The sequence below is a fragment of the Vanessa atalanta genome, chromosome 15, assembly GCF_905147765.1.
Source record: "Vanessa atalanta chromosome 15, ilVanAtal1.2, whole genome shotgun sequence".
Taxonomy (NCBI): domain Eukaryota; kingdom Metazoa; phylum Arthropoda; class Insecta; order Lepidoptera; family Nymphalidae; genus Vanessa; species Vanessa atalanta.
The window spans coordinates 5,959,746-5,977,280 of record NC_061885.1 but is presented as its reverse complement, the minus strand read 5'-3'; the positions used below and the strand labels follow the sequence as shown (position 1 = coordinate 5,977,280).

General features: G+C 35.2%; 1 protein-coding gene across 1 annotated transcript in view; it reads right to left on the bottom strand.

The window, feature by feature from the left end:
- Positions 1–17,535, bottom strand: part of LOC125069176 (BAI1-associated protein 3) — an 80,336-nt gene that overhangs the window by 15,845 nt on the left and 46,956 nt on the right. The window contains exons 9-16 of the mRNA XM_047678575.1: positions 17,093–17,314; positions 16,693–16,776; positions 10,999–11,163; positions 9,501–9,552; positions 7,244–7,340; positions 5,831–5,981; positions 2,527–2,609; positions 855–918 (exon numbers count right to left, since the gene is read on the bottom strand). Of these exons, the coding sequence (XP_047534531.1) occupies positions 855–918; positions 2,527–2,609; positions 5,831–5,981; positions 7,244–7,340; positions 9,501–9,552; positions 10,999–11,163; positions 16,693–16,776; positions 17,093–17,314 (918 nt within the window). The remainder of the gene's footprint in view (positions 1–854; positions 919–2,526; positions 2,610–5,830; positions 5,982–7,243; positions 7,341–9,500; positions 9,553–10,998; positions 11,164–16,692; positions 16,777–17,092; positions 17,315–17,535) is intronic.

Below are 17,535 nucleotides of genomic sequence, written 5' to 3'. Positions count from 1 at the left end.
TAATACTATTAGTAAAACAAGGAACTGTTGTACTTGCAACTTATTCTAGAGCCATTAACAGTAATAACAATAATCAAGCGGAATTGAATTATTTAGTGAATTTCACAGTTACTTCCTGGACTATAAGGTGATTGTATTTTGGGTGATGTCTATTTAATTTTGGAATGGAAACCAAATAGTAAATCAGATTACAATCAAACATTTAGGACCTGTATGTAGAACTTTTAAATATCAAAAAGCCTTTATTTATTAATTTAAAAAACAAATTTACATATACGAATTAATTATAATGTAAGTCAAAACTAATTGAATGTAATTTGGTCTAGCAAAGCTACAAATACACTGTAAATATTATGATATACTAATGATTTTACTTACTAAAGCTCGGTTACAATATTTAAGAAACGATTCGTTCTGCTTACGAATAGTAGAATTGTCTAATTGACAAACAACGATAACAATTTTTTATTGAAACACAATCTGTTATATTCATAGATTTACCCTACTATCCGTTATTCGTAGCTTCTATTACACCTCGTAGACAATTATATTAGCCGTTAGCAAAACGAATCGTTTCTTAAATAAAGTAACCGGGCATTAATGTGTCTAACTAAAAATTACTAATCGACTTTAAAACAAGCCCTACAAATGTCAAAGCAAACCTAATGTGTTATTGACGTAAAATCACGTTACTGCATGTGTCGGAATGACTTTTCACTGTCCCGTAGTTTAATCCCCCGGGTGTATTATACGGTATATTCCTTAAAATCTTTTCACACCTATAATATAGTAAAGATATTGAATAATTATATCGTTCAAACTGTTTGCATTGCTTAAGTATAAGATAAACTCACCAAGCCGCTGTGTCGACGGAAGAGGTGCTGTGTTTAACAATTTGCTCTCCTTCCACTGAGCGATCTAAGAACAACATAAATGTATATTTATAAACTGGCAACACTTCAAAAAGAGATGTTATCATTATTTTATACATTTCAATAATAAATACGGCTTTGCCAACTAAATCTCGAAATGAAATACAATACAATCTATCTGTTATATTCTTTTAAATAGAAGAAGAAATAAGAACGAGAATATTGTAAGTATATACTGTAAAACGTGTAGATTTATTCGGTATGTTAATCAATATATAAGCCAACCAACACTAACACATTAAGACCTTCTAGACTATAGGTCCGATTGACTTAAAATTTGGTATAGTTAGTACTGGGCGACGTAGATGCTTACTAAGAAAGGATTTTTGGAAAATTCGACTTGTAGGGAAATGGGGTAACTTTGTATGAATTTAACCGTATGAAGTCGGGTCGGGCATAGTCGATATATCTCGTTGATTTATAAATGTAATGCAATACAATAGAACAAAAATCATCGTTTTCTATCTAAGTAACCATAACAAACATCCGAATGTAATCTTTTATTTGTCCTGACCAATAAAAGCGTTCGTGTTACGCCACCGTTTAGAATCCGATGCTTATCTAAATGGCGGCCTGGCTCGGGTGTGAACCTTTGCCTTTGCCCTCGATAATTAGGCATGCCCTATTGCCCTTTCATTTCAAACACATTTATTCAATATCTAGACACTATTTGTATTTTAATTTATACAATTATTTAGAAGCTTTCGAATACATTTGAAATTACTCCTACATTTAAGACTATTAAATTTTAAAGGATCTCATATAACATATTATATGTTAGCTAATTTAAGAGAAGATTAATACGTATTTTAATCTACGCTCTAAGATTTCAACGCCAGAATGTTGATTTAAGCAACATCAACGATAATATTTGTAGTAATTTCAGTAAGAGTTTTGGTTTCTAGACGATAGCTGATAAGTTATTTCGTAAATAATATTCCCGATAGATATTAATATCCCGGGTGACTTTATGTAGGCAATAAGGTGGAATAGGAGAGACGATTATTATAAATCTCATCGATAAATTGTAACAACAATATATATTATACATATATTTCACTCTTAAAACCAAGCTTAAGATAATGTTTAAGTATATTTACAATCTGCCAACATTTATATGTGTATAAATATTAGGATATTATTAATAAACTTAATATTACTTTCTATTTTCCGACTAAATCTTAACGTTATTTAATAATTACTTGAGATATAATATTACGGTATTTTAATCATAGTACGAATATTTGAGATAAATAACAGTTAAGTAATTATATCGGAATATAAATTAAAATGATTGTTCCAGATTAAGTGCCAGGCTAACTTGTACGTAGAAGATTTCCGACATTTCGGAACAACTGTCTGAAATTCAAGCTCACATAGACACGGACTGACAAACAGAACTGAAACTGAGATTTCTGAACCATAGCCCATTTTTTACTTTAATGTACATAATTGTATGAAAGAATTTTTTGTGTTTATATTCACTTGATGTAGTTTTGTATTGAGCTTAGATGATATCTAGAAGTAAATAATGTATGTACACTGACTACTTGTATGTCTTAGATCTTGTATGTGTTGTGTGTTTTAAACATACCTAACTCTACCGCTGCACGTACTCGTTGTAACGCCATAGTTTTAGTAACTGCCAGCCATCGATCGATCAGCGGCTCGAACCATCTGTAAAAGTAGGCTTGTACATACATGTTTTAGGGTGTAACATATTTTAAATGCATCGCTAGACAAGAAGTTATCATTTATATTATTCCTAATAATTATGGCGCTAAAAATATATTACGTTACATAAGCAACCTGTAAATTTCCCACTACTGGGCTAAGGCCTCCTCTCCCTTTGAGGAGAAGGTTTTGTGCATATTACACCACACTGCTCCAGTGCGGTTTGGCGGAATACACATGTGGCAGAATTTCGTTGAAATTAGACACATGCATGTTTCCTCACGATGTTTTCCTTCACCGCCGAGCACGAGATGATTTATAAACACAAATTAAGCACAAGAAAATTCAGTGGTGCCTGCCTGGGTTTAAGCCCGAAATCATTGGTTAAAATGCATGCGTTCTAACCACTGGGCCATCTCGGCCCAAGAATATATTAGCAACATATTTTTAGGATATCATAGGAGTTGCGCTGTAATAACTCAAGATATATACAATAAAAATTATGAGCGATGAAAGAATGACAACAAATTGTTAATTTTATTCGGATGATCACAAAAAGGAATCGTCGAGAATTTAATAACGCTTCAACGGAAATCAAAAATAAACGTTTCATATTTTCAACGTGAGATGTTTCATGTTTATAACAATACAAAAGAATTGAATTTGCATTGTTTACGAAGTAATTACTTTTATTAAGTATGTTGGGAGTTTAGCTTTTGCGAAATATTAAATTAGTTAAAGATTATGAAATTTTTCCTTTTAATTTATATACAATTGGTAAGATGACTGGCAAAATGGTAAGTAATTAAGGTCACCACCGACCATATTCACCGTTACCTTATATCGCCACCTTATATCGCTAATGCAACACGGACCTTGAGAACTAAGATGTTATGTACCTTGTGCTGCAGTTACACTGGCTGACTCACTCAGCGGAACGTCAAAGCGGAACAAAATAGTTAGTCTGTAGAATATGCAAGAGTGGGTCCAGACGAGCTTGCACAAAGCCGTACGACCAATGAAAAACACAAATCAAGTTGAAATGTAGTAGTCGCCCGTAGTGTTCAAAGGGTAAACTATATTATGCACGTCTTCATTGTAACCAAGCACGAGATGAATTCGAACCTAAACATCAAATTCATATATCACATATGATATCCCAATTTGATCCTGCAATCTTCGATTACGATCCGTATAATTCGATGATTGCTATATTATCTTTGTATAACAAAATTCGCTTAAGCCATAATTGCATTTATAGCTCATATCGATGTAAACCTTATAAGCTCTCTCGTCCACTTCATATACGGTGGTAATTTTACCGATTGCGTGCATTACGCTGATTGCATCTAATCAGAGCGATCACAAGGTTGCGTGTGACCACGCTGCACTGTGCAAGTGGCGAGGACTCGATAATTGCATTATTTAATCGTATTGGTCGGTTAAGTAGATAGTCCATCTGATATATTTTCACGCCTAATTCACTGAGCAAATTTTGACTAGTCTAATCATTCATAGTTGATCATAGCAAACTTATTTGTTCCTTAAAAACGAATTCGTTGTCGATTTACAATATGTGCCTCTGTCCTATATTTAAGCACCATGGAGAAAAAAATATTATTTACATTTGAAAATAGTTCACAGACTCGTATAATAAAGCAAAATTTAAGAAATAAATCATTCGCAAAAGAAATAAAATCACCTTAAAAATAGATACTAATACTATGAATTATCATAATATTCAAATACATTTCAGCTGAAATAAATGTACTTCTTATGTAATATAAATATTACAACGTTGCGAAGAGAAAAAAAAAACGATACGAGTTTTCTTGCGAGAATTTGAAACACTAACTAAACATGAACCAAAAGTCTGCCACGGCCTTGAAGAAAATGTATGAGAAATGCTTAAGGAAGTCGTCGTGAATTTTCCGTCAAATAAGACACAAGATAACCTTCAACGGACCTGTCCAATCTCGGTGTATTATGCATAAAAATGGATTAAACTTAAATGTTACTTACTACTAATTAATAATTATGAATTTAGTATAGAACAATAAAATACAAAATGTAAAATAAAAATCTTAGCAATTAACACAACACTACGTAGGTGTTCGCAATAGCTTCTATTTTCTCCTAATAAATAAAAGCTAAGCCTTCTTTACAGCAATATACTTTGCTTGTTAGGTAGAAAACCAACTAACGAATTTGTTTTTACTGAGATAGAGATATAAAGAGAGATGGTTCCATATTTACATATATATAAATAGTACATAAGTATCATACAAGTATCTATATCCTTATCCGTTGCCAGAGGTAGTTCGTTTAAATCCGAAACCGTACTTGATTTTCATGTCGTATAATTGTATTATAATTCGTCCAGTGCTCGGTGATGACGGCAATTAGTACAACGAAATCTGTACCAGCAAAATATCAACCAGCAGTCAAGGAGCTAGGAAAATAAGTATTCTCCGTTATCCATTAATAAAATAAACTCTCATAATATCTCGTGATATCTCACTGTGAGATATTACTAGGTTGTTAAAGATTTATCATTACAAATTTGTGTTTCGTTTGCAGCCTCAGGACTTTGAAGAGTATGCCAATAAAAGCAAAACTCAAACAATAATTAGATTCCGAGCGAATTCGATCTCATTTAATGTCAATAATAAATAAATTTGTAATTCGAAATGCTATTGGAACCGTATATTACGTGCCAATAGCATTCCGAATTACAAATTATCTAAGCTCGAAGGAAGTTCGTGGTCGAAAGCCCTTTTAAATTACATTTTTGATTGTGAGATAAAATTTTGTAAGAATCGCCTTTTTTAAAAGTTATGCAAATATATATTTGAATGTGAAGCGTTTGGAATGATTTAATATCTTTTTCTAGTTTTTTTATAAGTCATATTTCAATTTTCATTATTAATTAAAATTGTAATTAAGTAATGCGTTAAACGCACATTTTATTTAAAAAAAAAAATGATTAAAATGTTACAAAATTTCCTTCAAAACGTCAATATAAAAACATCTTAAATAATTGTATAAAATCTAAAATATACTAGTCCGTAGTCTTTGGTCTTTGTGATAACAAAGACCCGTGAAGGTGAAACACACATAGTCTGGATTATTAGAGAAAGCTTTAAAAATACTAAAGTATTTACTTAGGTCTCAGTTCAAATGAAAATGTTATTTTTAAATAAATGTCCTGAAGTAATACTCACTGGTAAGCTTCGAGTAGCTGTGGCGGCAGATCGTGCGCGGCGTGTGCGGAGTGCGCAGCATGCATACACGTGGAGGGCGCGGCGGCGCTGCACAGCTCACGTACTGCCGCCAGCAACTCAAACGGAAGAGTTTTCGCTGACACCACGCAGACTGTCAGAGCACCCGTTTTATTAATATATTTCTAAAGTGAAAATTGTTGAAACGAAATGAGAATAATTTCAATGTTAATATGTTTGCAATGTAAAATAAGTGACTTTTATCGTGTGTGTGACTGATACGATACGGATGCGAATTGTATTGAATTTTATTGATCTAATTAATCAGCTGAAGCTTAGATATCTTGTGATTTGCATAAAACGTGAATACATAGTCATTAGATCTTTATTGTTATCTTTATGTACAAAGAGAGCTTTACTGTTCAGCGCTAGCATTTGTATTTATTTTAAATGTTAATCATTTCAGCTCACTGAGAATCTTAATGGCATTATTTTTTTTAAATATATTTCAATGATTTATTCATTTATTATGATGGTAGTAGGGTAGGGCAGTAGTAGGGTTGCGCTTCTTGCGATTATAACACTAACGTCTAATACTTTTTATTCAAGCATTCTAGTTTGAAGAGACTTAGTCGTCGGTGCATTGACAAAAGGAATAGTTTATATATGTTTACACGTTTTAAAGTATCAATCTCTATAGCCGAAGGTCACTATTTATTACCAAGCGGTAAACACATTGAACTTTAACACATAAGGCGATTTGCGGCTATTTTTAAATCCTTTAAATTTGTAAATCCTTTGAAATGAAAATGTAGGTATAATTTATATTTATAAGTAAAATTAATAAAATCTTCCATAATATTAAACTCTACTTGCATGTAGTAAACAAACTATAACGTATATTAAAGTTGTAGCGTTGCTAAATAGCATCATAGTGTTGGCACTCAAGTTTCCGGAACTTTCGCCTGAACCTCATTTGTTATTCAAAGGCGCTATCTGCCGAGGCATGCAGCCAGCACGCGAGGGTGTCTTATCTCGGAATAATATTTATGTATTCTAATGAATACGTTTATATATTACTTTTTAACTGTTCACAACTATCTTAACCTTAACCTACTAATATCTAAAAACAGTGATCCCTTTTAAAGGGACAGTTATTTTCAATTCTAACGTTCAAAGTGATCTGTGGTGCTATTTTGGTTATAGCATAGCAACTGTTGCTATCAAATATTTGTTAAATGATGCAGTCGATAAATCAGTATTATGGAGTATTATGCTACTGCATAGGTCCATAATACTGATTTATATATCTTTGATTTGATTTGATATCAATCCGCAACAAATATATTATAGCAACAGTTGCTATGTTATAACCGTAATAGCAACACTGGTAAACAAGGTAAGTGGATTATTTACTTCCATTTCCATGTTCGTCGTAAATCTCTTCTTCAGCAACACCGCACCAGCCTTCAGACACCCAGAGTTCAACGCACTGTTTCACGTCGTCCGAAACCTAAGAAAATGAAATTTTTATCGTTTTTTACTTCATTCATAGAAACGTTACCTTACAATTAATTATTTAGTTGTTATTTGAAATCCTAGAACGTTTTATAATAAACACCTGAAATCAATTTACTTAATGGAAATATACTTTTATTCATTTATGTATGTAAGTATGATGGTAATGTATTTAATAAATATTTCTATAAAAACGGCTATTGTTTAAAAAATATATATTTTAAAAACATTTTTTCGTAAAGTTAACTTATAACCCAATTGCTTTCCTTTAGTCGAGATTAAATAATCAATTTTCAATTTTCCATTTTTTGTCATATTTCAAACAAAGTCTTAATTGCAAGAAAACCACATTATACATTCGAAATTTAGTAGTGGAAATCTTTCCAATTTTGGCTTGTCAAAGCGCATCTCCCTCGGTCTTACCACTATCGAATTTAGTCACTTTGATGGGTCATTATCGATTTTCCGCTCTCGATTGAGTGAACTGCAATTAAGCCACTAATGTTCAGCTGACAAATAAGATAATTTAAATTCCCCGAAACTAGTTAATTTTCGATACTAGCTTGATAATAGTTTAAACCATTATTCCGACATATGGTGCCGATAATATGTTGTTAAGTGCTAAATAAAATCTTGAAATTTATGTTTATGTAATAGTGTAATATTATGAAAGCATTTTTATACCATTCCATTTTTTTTTCATTTTAAGTCGAAGACCAGAAAATATTGCTTGAACTGTGTGCGGTATGACATTAGCAAAAAAAATTACTATATTCATTTGGTATATCGTTTTCAAGAAATATCTGTCTTCTGACTCATTATCATGTGAATAGAAATAGAAGAGACAATATACACGGCGCTGACAAAAAATAACTGGGATAAAGGAAAGTAAATAATTAGCATAGATGTGCTCCCTATGTAGTTCTGTGACCGTAACCGAAACGATTGGATATCCTTAATAAAAATGTATCCAGAACCGTAACTGATATTTATTATAATTTTCTTTTTCCATAGTGTTAATCTTAAAGTGAGTACCTATCTAATATTTTAAAGCTAGTCATTTTTTCTTAGATTATACCTAATAAATAACAGCCTTCAAATAAAGTCAATTTAATATCCGTAACTAAAACAATCGGATAGTTCAAAATAATTTCGTATCCGAAATGACTTATTCATAACATCCCTGATAATTAGGTTGTTTATGTAGCATCACATTTACGTTCAATCAACAAAGAGGATAACATAGACAAGTCAAAATATATTTAGACGTAGTGCGACAAACTTATTTCCATTATTTTACAAAAACGTTATATATAACAATTTAAAATGAAACAAGCATGAAATCAAGATTATCAATTACCTACATTATATGTCGGCGCTTATAGTTTATAATTATTGTGAGCGTGTAGTAAATTGCTTTTGTTTCGTGTTGCTTACACGAATAATACGCGCTATAAATACTTTTTAGTCGTAATAATTTCGGCTATTAACTGCTAATATATTTTATAAACATTAATTTGTAACAATAACTGTTGCTTATGATAATGGAATAAATTAAAGGTATACTACGTCCATTACATTGATTTACTTGAAGTTTAAATGTAATTTCAATCATTAAGGCGATTAATTAATTTAAGTGATGTTAAATAAAGGTTTAACATTTATTTAACCTTTATTTAACATCACTTAAAGCGGCTGTTTGATCGAATACAAATAGATGTTTTGCTGACATTATTGATAAGTCATTCGATAAAATAAGACAAAGCATTGTTTAACGAATCACCCTCTAAACAAGATCTATTGTTTAATCATTCGCAAGTGTCATTGGCGAAATCCCTGTTGGCAAAAATAAAAGCCATTAAAAATAGTTTCATCATATTCGCAATACAAGACAATATATATGTTTATTAAGCGCGATATTGGTATTAATAATATTTAACTAATAACAACACTTCATTTTATATAAAGAATAAATCGTTTCTTGTCGTTTCGAAAAGTGGCAACTTAACATTCAATTTAATACTGTTAAATGATGTTTTAAAAAAGACTACTTAAATAATATTTTTTAACTTCGATTCATAAGTTTGATTTGGTACATCCCGATGGAAATGGAAAAAACAACAATCATAAATTTGTATATAATAAAGTGACTTACCATTTTGTCAATTTGCGTAAAGACGACGGTGAAGTACGGAACGTTGTTCGTCCTGAAACAAAATGTAAAGTAATAAAATAATATTCATTTTCAAATGAAATCTAAAACAACAAACAATACCTCGAATCACAAGAGAAAAGCTTTCGCTAACTCGATTGTATGATAAAGCGAGTATATTCGCATATGACAATACGAATGGGAATCGCAATATGTTTCCGTGGAGGACATTCAGCCTTTGTGAAATTTAAATTTTAGTATTCTACGTACCTATATAGGATTAAGTTATCACATCCCTAACTTTTACTATTTCATTATCATACGTATATTGGTCAATGGTGTTTTCCTTCGAAAAGTTGAACACAAAATTATACTTAAAAATAATCATGCTTTTTGGAATTATTTATTATAATTTTGTAGAATATTGTTCGTTCCAATTATCACATTAATAGGTTTGATAAATTTTCAATTACTGGGAGAAGGAGATACGATATTAAATTTACATAATATATGTATTAAATATAGAGCCGAGATAGCCCAAACTATTCTTTGTGTTTATAATTTACATTACGCGTTCGGTGTAAGACGAATCTTCCATAAAGCCACCAGCCAGCATTGGAGCAACGTAGTGGAATAGTCTCAGAACCTTCGTCAAAAGGAAAGGAAATCTTAGCCTAGAAATTCGACATTTACAGACTTTTACGTTTACTTATTATTAAAACTCCACCGATTATATTAAATAGTAATTAAAAGTTATAACTACGACGATGAATTTGCACAAAACGCTATCAAACCAACAACATACTCGCTGTAAATGGCTTTGTTACTGAGGCTGCGTAAACGTGACGGTTGAGATTAGTTTAGTAACAGTAATCGTAGGTCGGGATTACTTTTTGTCACGTGGAATAGTATTACTCAAAGTGACGTAACATTTGTATAAGTGAGCGTGCACGTATTTGAGCTTGTTAATTTGTGTTTGTGTGCGTAAAATGCGAGTTTTATAGGTAATAAAAATTTATGTCGATACGTGTCACTGTATCATATTTGTCACTGTATCATACATAAAATCTAACAAAAAAAACCTCTTTTTATGCTTTCGAGTATAAATAACCTGTAAAAAATAACATTGTGATGATTTCTAGTAGATAAATTAAGACAAGACTACGTTGTGTTACTAGTTCTTCTTTATTTATTTTTTCTTCCCGTGTTTTTTTTAGTTCTATGGATACCTTGTTCACGTTATGTGATGATCACTTATTATATTTATACAACATCACTTCAAAAATCTCTAATTAAACCTAAAATTATTAGTCTTTCTTTAATATATTGTGCATGTATTATACACATCAACCTTTCTCTTGAATCAATCTATCTATTAAAAAAAACCGCATCAAAATCCGTTCTGTAATTTTAAAGATTTAAGCAGACATAGGGACAAACATCGATAAGCGACTTTGTTTTATACTATGTAATGATTAATTATAACCAGTCGTTAGCTTACGTCTCGAAGAGGGGATGATAGTAAGTGAGCCCCTGCTGCAGGTCGATCTGCACGAGCGTGATGAGGTTGACGAGGTCTTCTCCGCGCTCGGAGTCAGTGTCCTGCGCACACAGCGCCTCGTACCATTCCGACGAACCCTTGCGCAGCGCGCATACTATCTCACTCCTGGTTTGGGATAAGTTCAGGAAATCAGTATTTTTTTAATTAATACATAACTTAATAACAGGCCAATTTTACTAAAAGATGTTGTAATATATTTTTTAATGTTTTACGATTTTCGTTACCATTCGAAATGTTTGTGTATTTTTTTTGTAAACCTTAAAAACTCTTCCGGAATAAATTTCCCGAGTTTTGAAAACCAAAATAATTTTAAGTTTTGTAAAGTTTCAATAATATTTTAAATGAATCTGTAGGCGAATTATTACATTTATTTAGTTTATTTTATTTATTACACTTTACATAAACATAATATAATATTTTATTTAATATTTATTTATGTATTAATATTATAAACATCTTACACATTTCACCAATACATACATACACATTATAATTTATATTAAATAATAAAATATATATAAATAATTAATTCACAAGCATACTCGGGCGAAACCCGTAGTATACGGCGTTCGGATATCATTCTCCGACTACCGACTACTGCGGAACAAGTAGTCACATACTTAGTCGGCTTTAACGTTCGATGCGATTTGCTTTGTTTTCTCATTACTTTATATTTCCTGAGTTCCTAAGTTTTGTGTTGTGCTATATTTCTATGTGTGACTGTCTATATTCTATTCTGTCTATCTTCTATTGACCTTTTGAACTTTCTTGTGTGTTTTGTGAACTGTGACTAATATACGTGTACTGGACTGTTAGCGTGAGTACTTTTATTTCTTCTGTATACGTGTTTACACACATCTACCACAAACTGGTGACCCCGCCGTTCACGCTTATTTAGAAGATGAGTAGCGACAGTGATTCACACGCTTCGCAAGTGAATACGCGTCCACGCCGCGTTAAGAAGATGGAGCGCGTTGAGTTGGAAAGCACGGATGCTCCTACCCTCACACTTGCTTCTGCACAATTCAGGACACCACCTTTCTGGCCAGAGAAGCCTGCAATATGGTTTGCACAGGTGGAAAGTCAATTTAAATTATTATCGATCACGGATGACGCAACAAAATTTTACCACATTTTGGCGAACTTAGATAGAAGTTACGCTGCCGAAGTCGAAGATATAATAATTGGTCCCCCGGATTATAAGCGTCTTAAAACCGAACTAATTAAACGGTTATCGGTGTCTCGAGAAAATAATGTTAAACAGCTGCTGACACACGAGCAGCTCGGCAATCGCAAACCTTCGCAATTTCTTCGGCACCTTCAACATTTGGCTGGACCCAATATCCCCGAAGATTTCATTCGAACAATTTGGACAAGTCGTTTGCCAACGGAGATGCAACCAATTATCGCATCTCAACCAACGCTAACACTCGATGCTATAGCTGAGCTTGCGGACAGAATACATGACATCGCGGCACCCACCCGCCAAGTAGCGGCAACATCTTCTTCAACGCCTATTGAACTGTTGACGAAACAAGTTGCTGAGTTGACCAGACAGGTCAGCGCTCTCACAGCTAAGGTCAATCAGCGATCACGATCCAGAGAACGCGGCCGTGGTAACGGAAGACGACGTAGTCGATCCCAATCACGTAGGTCTGACTCGTGTCATCGTCGGTACCCTCTTTGCTGGTACCACAGTAAATACGGCGTCAAAGCTAGTAACTGCATCAAGCCCTGCGACTTCACATCGGGAAACGCTTCAAGCAATCGGTAATGGCGACTAACGATTGCGGGAGTTCGACGGGTCGCCTCTTCATTACAGATCACGGTACCAAAAGACAATTTTTAGTAGATACTGGTAGTGATATTTGTGTATATCCAGTTAGTGCAATTAGTGAACGTCGTTATAAGACATCATTCCAACTGAGCGCCGCTAACGGCTCAGCTATAGATACTTATGGTTATATAAATTTAACTTTAAATATTGGTTTACGTCGTAATCTTCCATGGCGATTTATTGTAGCTGACGTAACCAAAGCCATAATCGGAGTCGATTTTCTGTCTCATTACCGACTCGTTGTTGATATTAGTAATCGCAAATTAATAGATAGTTTGACTAATATTAGCACTGTAGCTTCTATAGATAAATCGCATAATCTTGTAACGAGCGTTAAAGTAACGACTGGCGGTGATAGTCTTTATCATAATATTTTATCGGAATTTCCAGATATAATCCGTCCCGCCGGTACTCCGGGTGTAGTCAAACACCACACTAAACACCACATTCGCACTACACCAGGTCCACCAGTGTCCTGTTCTCCTAGGAGGCTAGCCCCCGAGAAATCAAAAATCGCTAAACACGAGTTTGAAGCGATGTTGGCGAACGGCACCGCTCGTCCTTCCGACAGTCCTTGGGCGTCGCCACTCCACCTCGTATCTAAGAAGGACAACGGTTGGCGTCCCTGTGGCGATTACAGGCTACTGAATGCCAGGACCATACCTGATAAGTACCCCATACGCCACATACACGATTTTTCTCACAACTTGTCTGGTTGTAAGTATTTTTCAGTCATCGATTTAGTGAAAGCTTATAACCAGATCCCAGTTGCCGAGGAAGATATACCCAAGACCGCAATTACAACTCCATTCGGTCTATACGAATTTCCCTTCATGACGTTTGGGTTAAGGAATGCCGGTCAGACCTTTCAAAGGTTCGTAGACGAACTGACGCGTGGACTTGACTTTTGCTATCCTTACCTTGATGACTTTCTAGTCTTTTCCAGGACCCAGGAAGAGCACAAGGACCACTTGCGTCAACTTTTTACCCGTATGCAAGATTACGGCGTACTGGTGAATACCGCCAAATGTGTCTTCGGTGCCTCTGAGGTAACATTTCTTGGTTATCATATTTCAGAAAATGGTACCAAGCCCCTGGATAGCAAGGTCAAGGCCATTTCGGAATTTCCTGTCCCGAAAACCGTCAGGGAGCTTCGTCGTTTCTTGGGCATGATTAATTATTATAGACGTTTTGTGCCTAATGCCGCCAAAATTCAAGCTCCTCTGAACGCCTTACTGACCGGATCCGTTAAAGCTTCCCACCCGGTCGTCATAGAGGGAGATTCTCTCAAAGCTTTTGAGAGCTGCAAAGACAGCCTTTGCCAAGCAGCGCTCTTGGCACATCCAAACCCTGATGCAAAGTTAGGACTGGTCACTGACGCCTCTGATACGGCGATAGGTGGCGTCCTCCAGCAATTTCAGGACGGTGCTTGGCAGCCTCTAGCATTTTTCTCACGCAAGTTGAGCCCATCACAGACCAAATACTCTCCCTATGATCGCGAGCTCCTTGCAATATACCAGAGTATTAGGTACTTCCGACACATGCTAGAGGCTAACCACTTTACTGTCTATACTGACCACAAGCCTCTCTGCTACGCTTTCCATGAAAGGAAAAGTAGCTGCAGTCCCCGTCAGTATAGACACTTGGACTTCATCTCGCAGTTCACGACCGACATACGACACATCGCGGGCAAACATAACGTCGTGGCCGACACTCTTTCTCGAGTCGACGAATTGCAGATGCCGGTCGATTTAGAAGTCCTTGCCAAGTACCAAGCCACAGACCCCGATCTGGCTGACACCCTTAAAGGCGACACATCACTTCGTCTTATAAAAATGTCAATACCCGGTAGTCGTACTGAATTGTACTGCGACGTCAGTACACCGACTCCTAGGCCTTTTGTCCCCATTAACCTCCGTCGGCAAATTTTTGATAGTCTGCACTCCCTTAGCCATCCCGGTTCTACAGCTTCAACTAAGCTCGTTGCACAACGCTTCGTATGGCCACTCATGCGCAAGAACTGCCGTCAATGGTCTAAGGCATGTTTGACCTGCCAGCGTACGAAGGTAAGCCGTCACGTGACCTCACCGTTGGGTACACATGCTTTACCTTCAGCGCGATTCAAACATGTCCATATAGACCTGATCGGACCATTACCTCCAGCCAGTGGTTATCGGTACTGTTTGACAGCCGTCGATCGCTTCACGCGATGGCCGGAAGCTGTACCCATAGCCGATATCACTGCTGAAACCGTGGCTAAAGCTTTAGTGTCCTGCTGGTTCTCCCGATTTGGTTGCCCTACTGACATAGTCACCGATCGCGGAAGACAGTTCGAATCAGCCCTGTTCGAACAATTGGCTAAATCCATTGGATTTCAGCATCGCAGGACAACCGCTTACCACCCTCAGTGCAACGGCTTAGTTGAACGCTTTCACCGGCAGCTAAAAGCAGCTATCATTTGTCACGGAGATAGCAATTGGGTTGAGTCACTTCCCCTAGTTCTTCTCGGCATAAGAAGTTCCTTCAAAGAAGACCTCCAGGCTTCATCGGCGGAACTGGTATATGGCGAGCCACTGCGCTTACCTGGCGAATTTTTCGGCCATAATGTCGCAGGCTACACTACCGACATTACCGATTTTTCCGCTCGTATGAAGTCCTTTGCCGAGAAGCTACGTCCAGTCCCAGCACAGCATCACTCCACACGTAAGACCTTCATTTTTAAAGACCTTACCACATGCAGCCACGTATTCCTTAGGGAAGACGCGCTGCGTGGTTCACTGCAACCCGCATACACAGGTCCACATAAGGTTATAAGCAGAGGTGCTAAAACTTTTAAAATAGATTTTAAAGGTAAAGTCGTGACGGTATCGATTGACCGCCTTAAGCCGGCCTATATACTGTCCGACGATTTGTCACAGGACATACCACCGCCCGACCTCGAACTACCAATTCAGCCACGACACCATAGTCCCCCCATAAAAACTACTCGTTCTGGGAGGAAAGTTCACTTTCCAGATTATTATCGTCCGTAGACACGGCCTCTGGAGGGGAGTAATGTAGGCGAATTATTACATTTATTTAGTTTATTTTATTTATTACACTTTACATAAACATAATATAATATTTTATTTAATATTTATTTATGTATTAATATTATAAACATCTTACACATTTCACCAATACATACATACACATTATAATTTATATTAAATAATAAAATATATATAAATAATTAATTCACAAGCATACTCGGGCGAAACCCGTAGTATACGGCGTTCGGATATCATTCTCCGACTACCGACTACTGCGGAACAAGTAGTCACATACTTAGTCGGCTTTAACGTTCGATGCGATTTGCTTTGTTTTCTCATTACTTTATATTTCCTGAGTTCCTAAGTTTTGTGTTGTGCTATATTTCTATGTGTGACTGTCTATATTCTATTCTGTCTATCTTCTATTGACCTTTTGAACTTTCTTGTGTGTTTTGTGAACTGTGACTAATATACGTGTACTGGACTGTTAGCGTGAGTACTTTTATTTCTTCTGTATACGTGTTTACACACATCTACCACAAATCCTATTGTGACTTAATCTATTTCAAAGTTAATTAATTTTAATATTAAAAGAAATATTTAATATATTTGAAAAATAATAATAACTTGTTTATCAAAAACAAAATTTGCATCTCCTTGGTATCGCCTGAGGTATTCTGTCATAAATTATGAAGTTTAAAATGTTTATATTTGATTTGAAGAGGGTCAACTTCATTTAAGGGGTAAAAGACAAAGTTCACTGACCTAATTTCATTATTAAAAGGACAGCAGCGCCAAAATGCTTTCATTTGTGAGAGCTGATTGAGACAACGTAAGAGGTATTCCAATCTGAAAGAAAGAGTATTGCTATATTCATGTGTATTACTGTTAAAATGTGTAAAACTTAACTCACAAAATATAGCCAAGAAATAGTTATTCAACCCATACGGGTCATTAGTCTTAGGGGTATCTTTTCGTATAAAAAAATACATGAATCAAAATAATATTTTTTGAACGGTTCTATAAAAAATGCAAATTTTTTGTTTCCAGGTAGAATAACAACCTAAGTTTTAGGATTATTGGTTATTACACAAATTTTACTTGCATTTAATTTTAATTTTCATTTTATATTTTCATTTCATAGGACCTCATTAAATAAACTTACTTGTTGAGACTCAAATGATGCAGTACGGGGTATAAGTCTCGATGTAAGCGAAGTTGATGAAGTGCTCGTTCCACAAACTCGCAGAAGCAGACCGCGAGCCACCTTTCCTCATCTCGTGTAGCGCCCGATCCTGAATCTCCGCTCCCGCTCCCGCTTCCTAGGCTAAGACTTTCACTCGCGCACCATGCCCGCTCCAACTCGGTCAGTAGCTTATACATGTACCTGTTGTTTTGCACAATTATATTCTTCCGTACTAATTTGTCTATGTAATGATCTCCTATCTAATTCTCATTTATCCAACTTATTATTTAAAAAAATATACTGTAATTCACGATTGCACTCCATATATGTATGTAATATTAATAGTATGGGTCATATATTTAATAATATGCACGCGTTAGGAGGTGGATATTGACAGTGGGCGTTCAATCGAATACACGGTT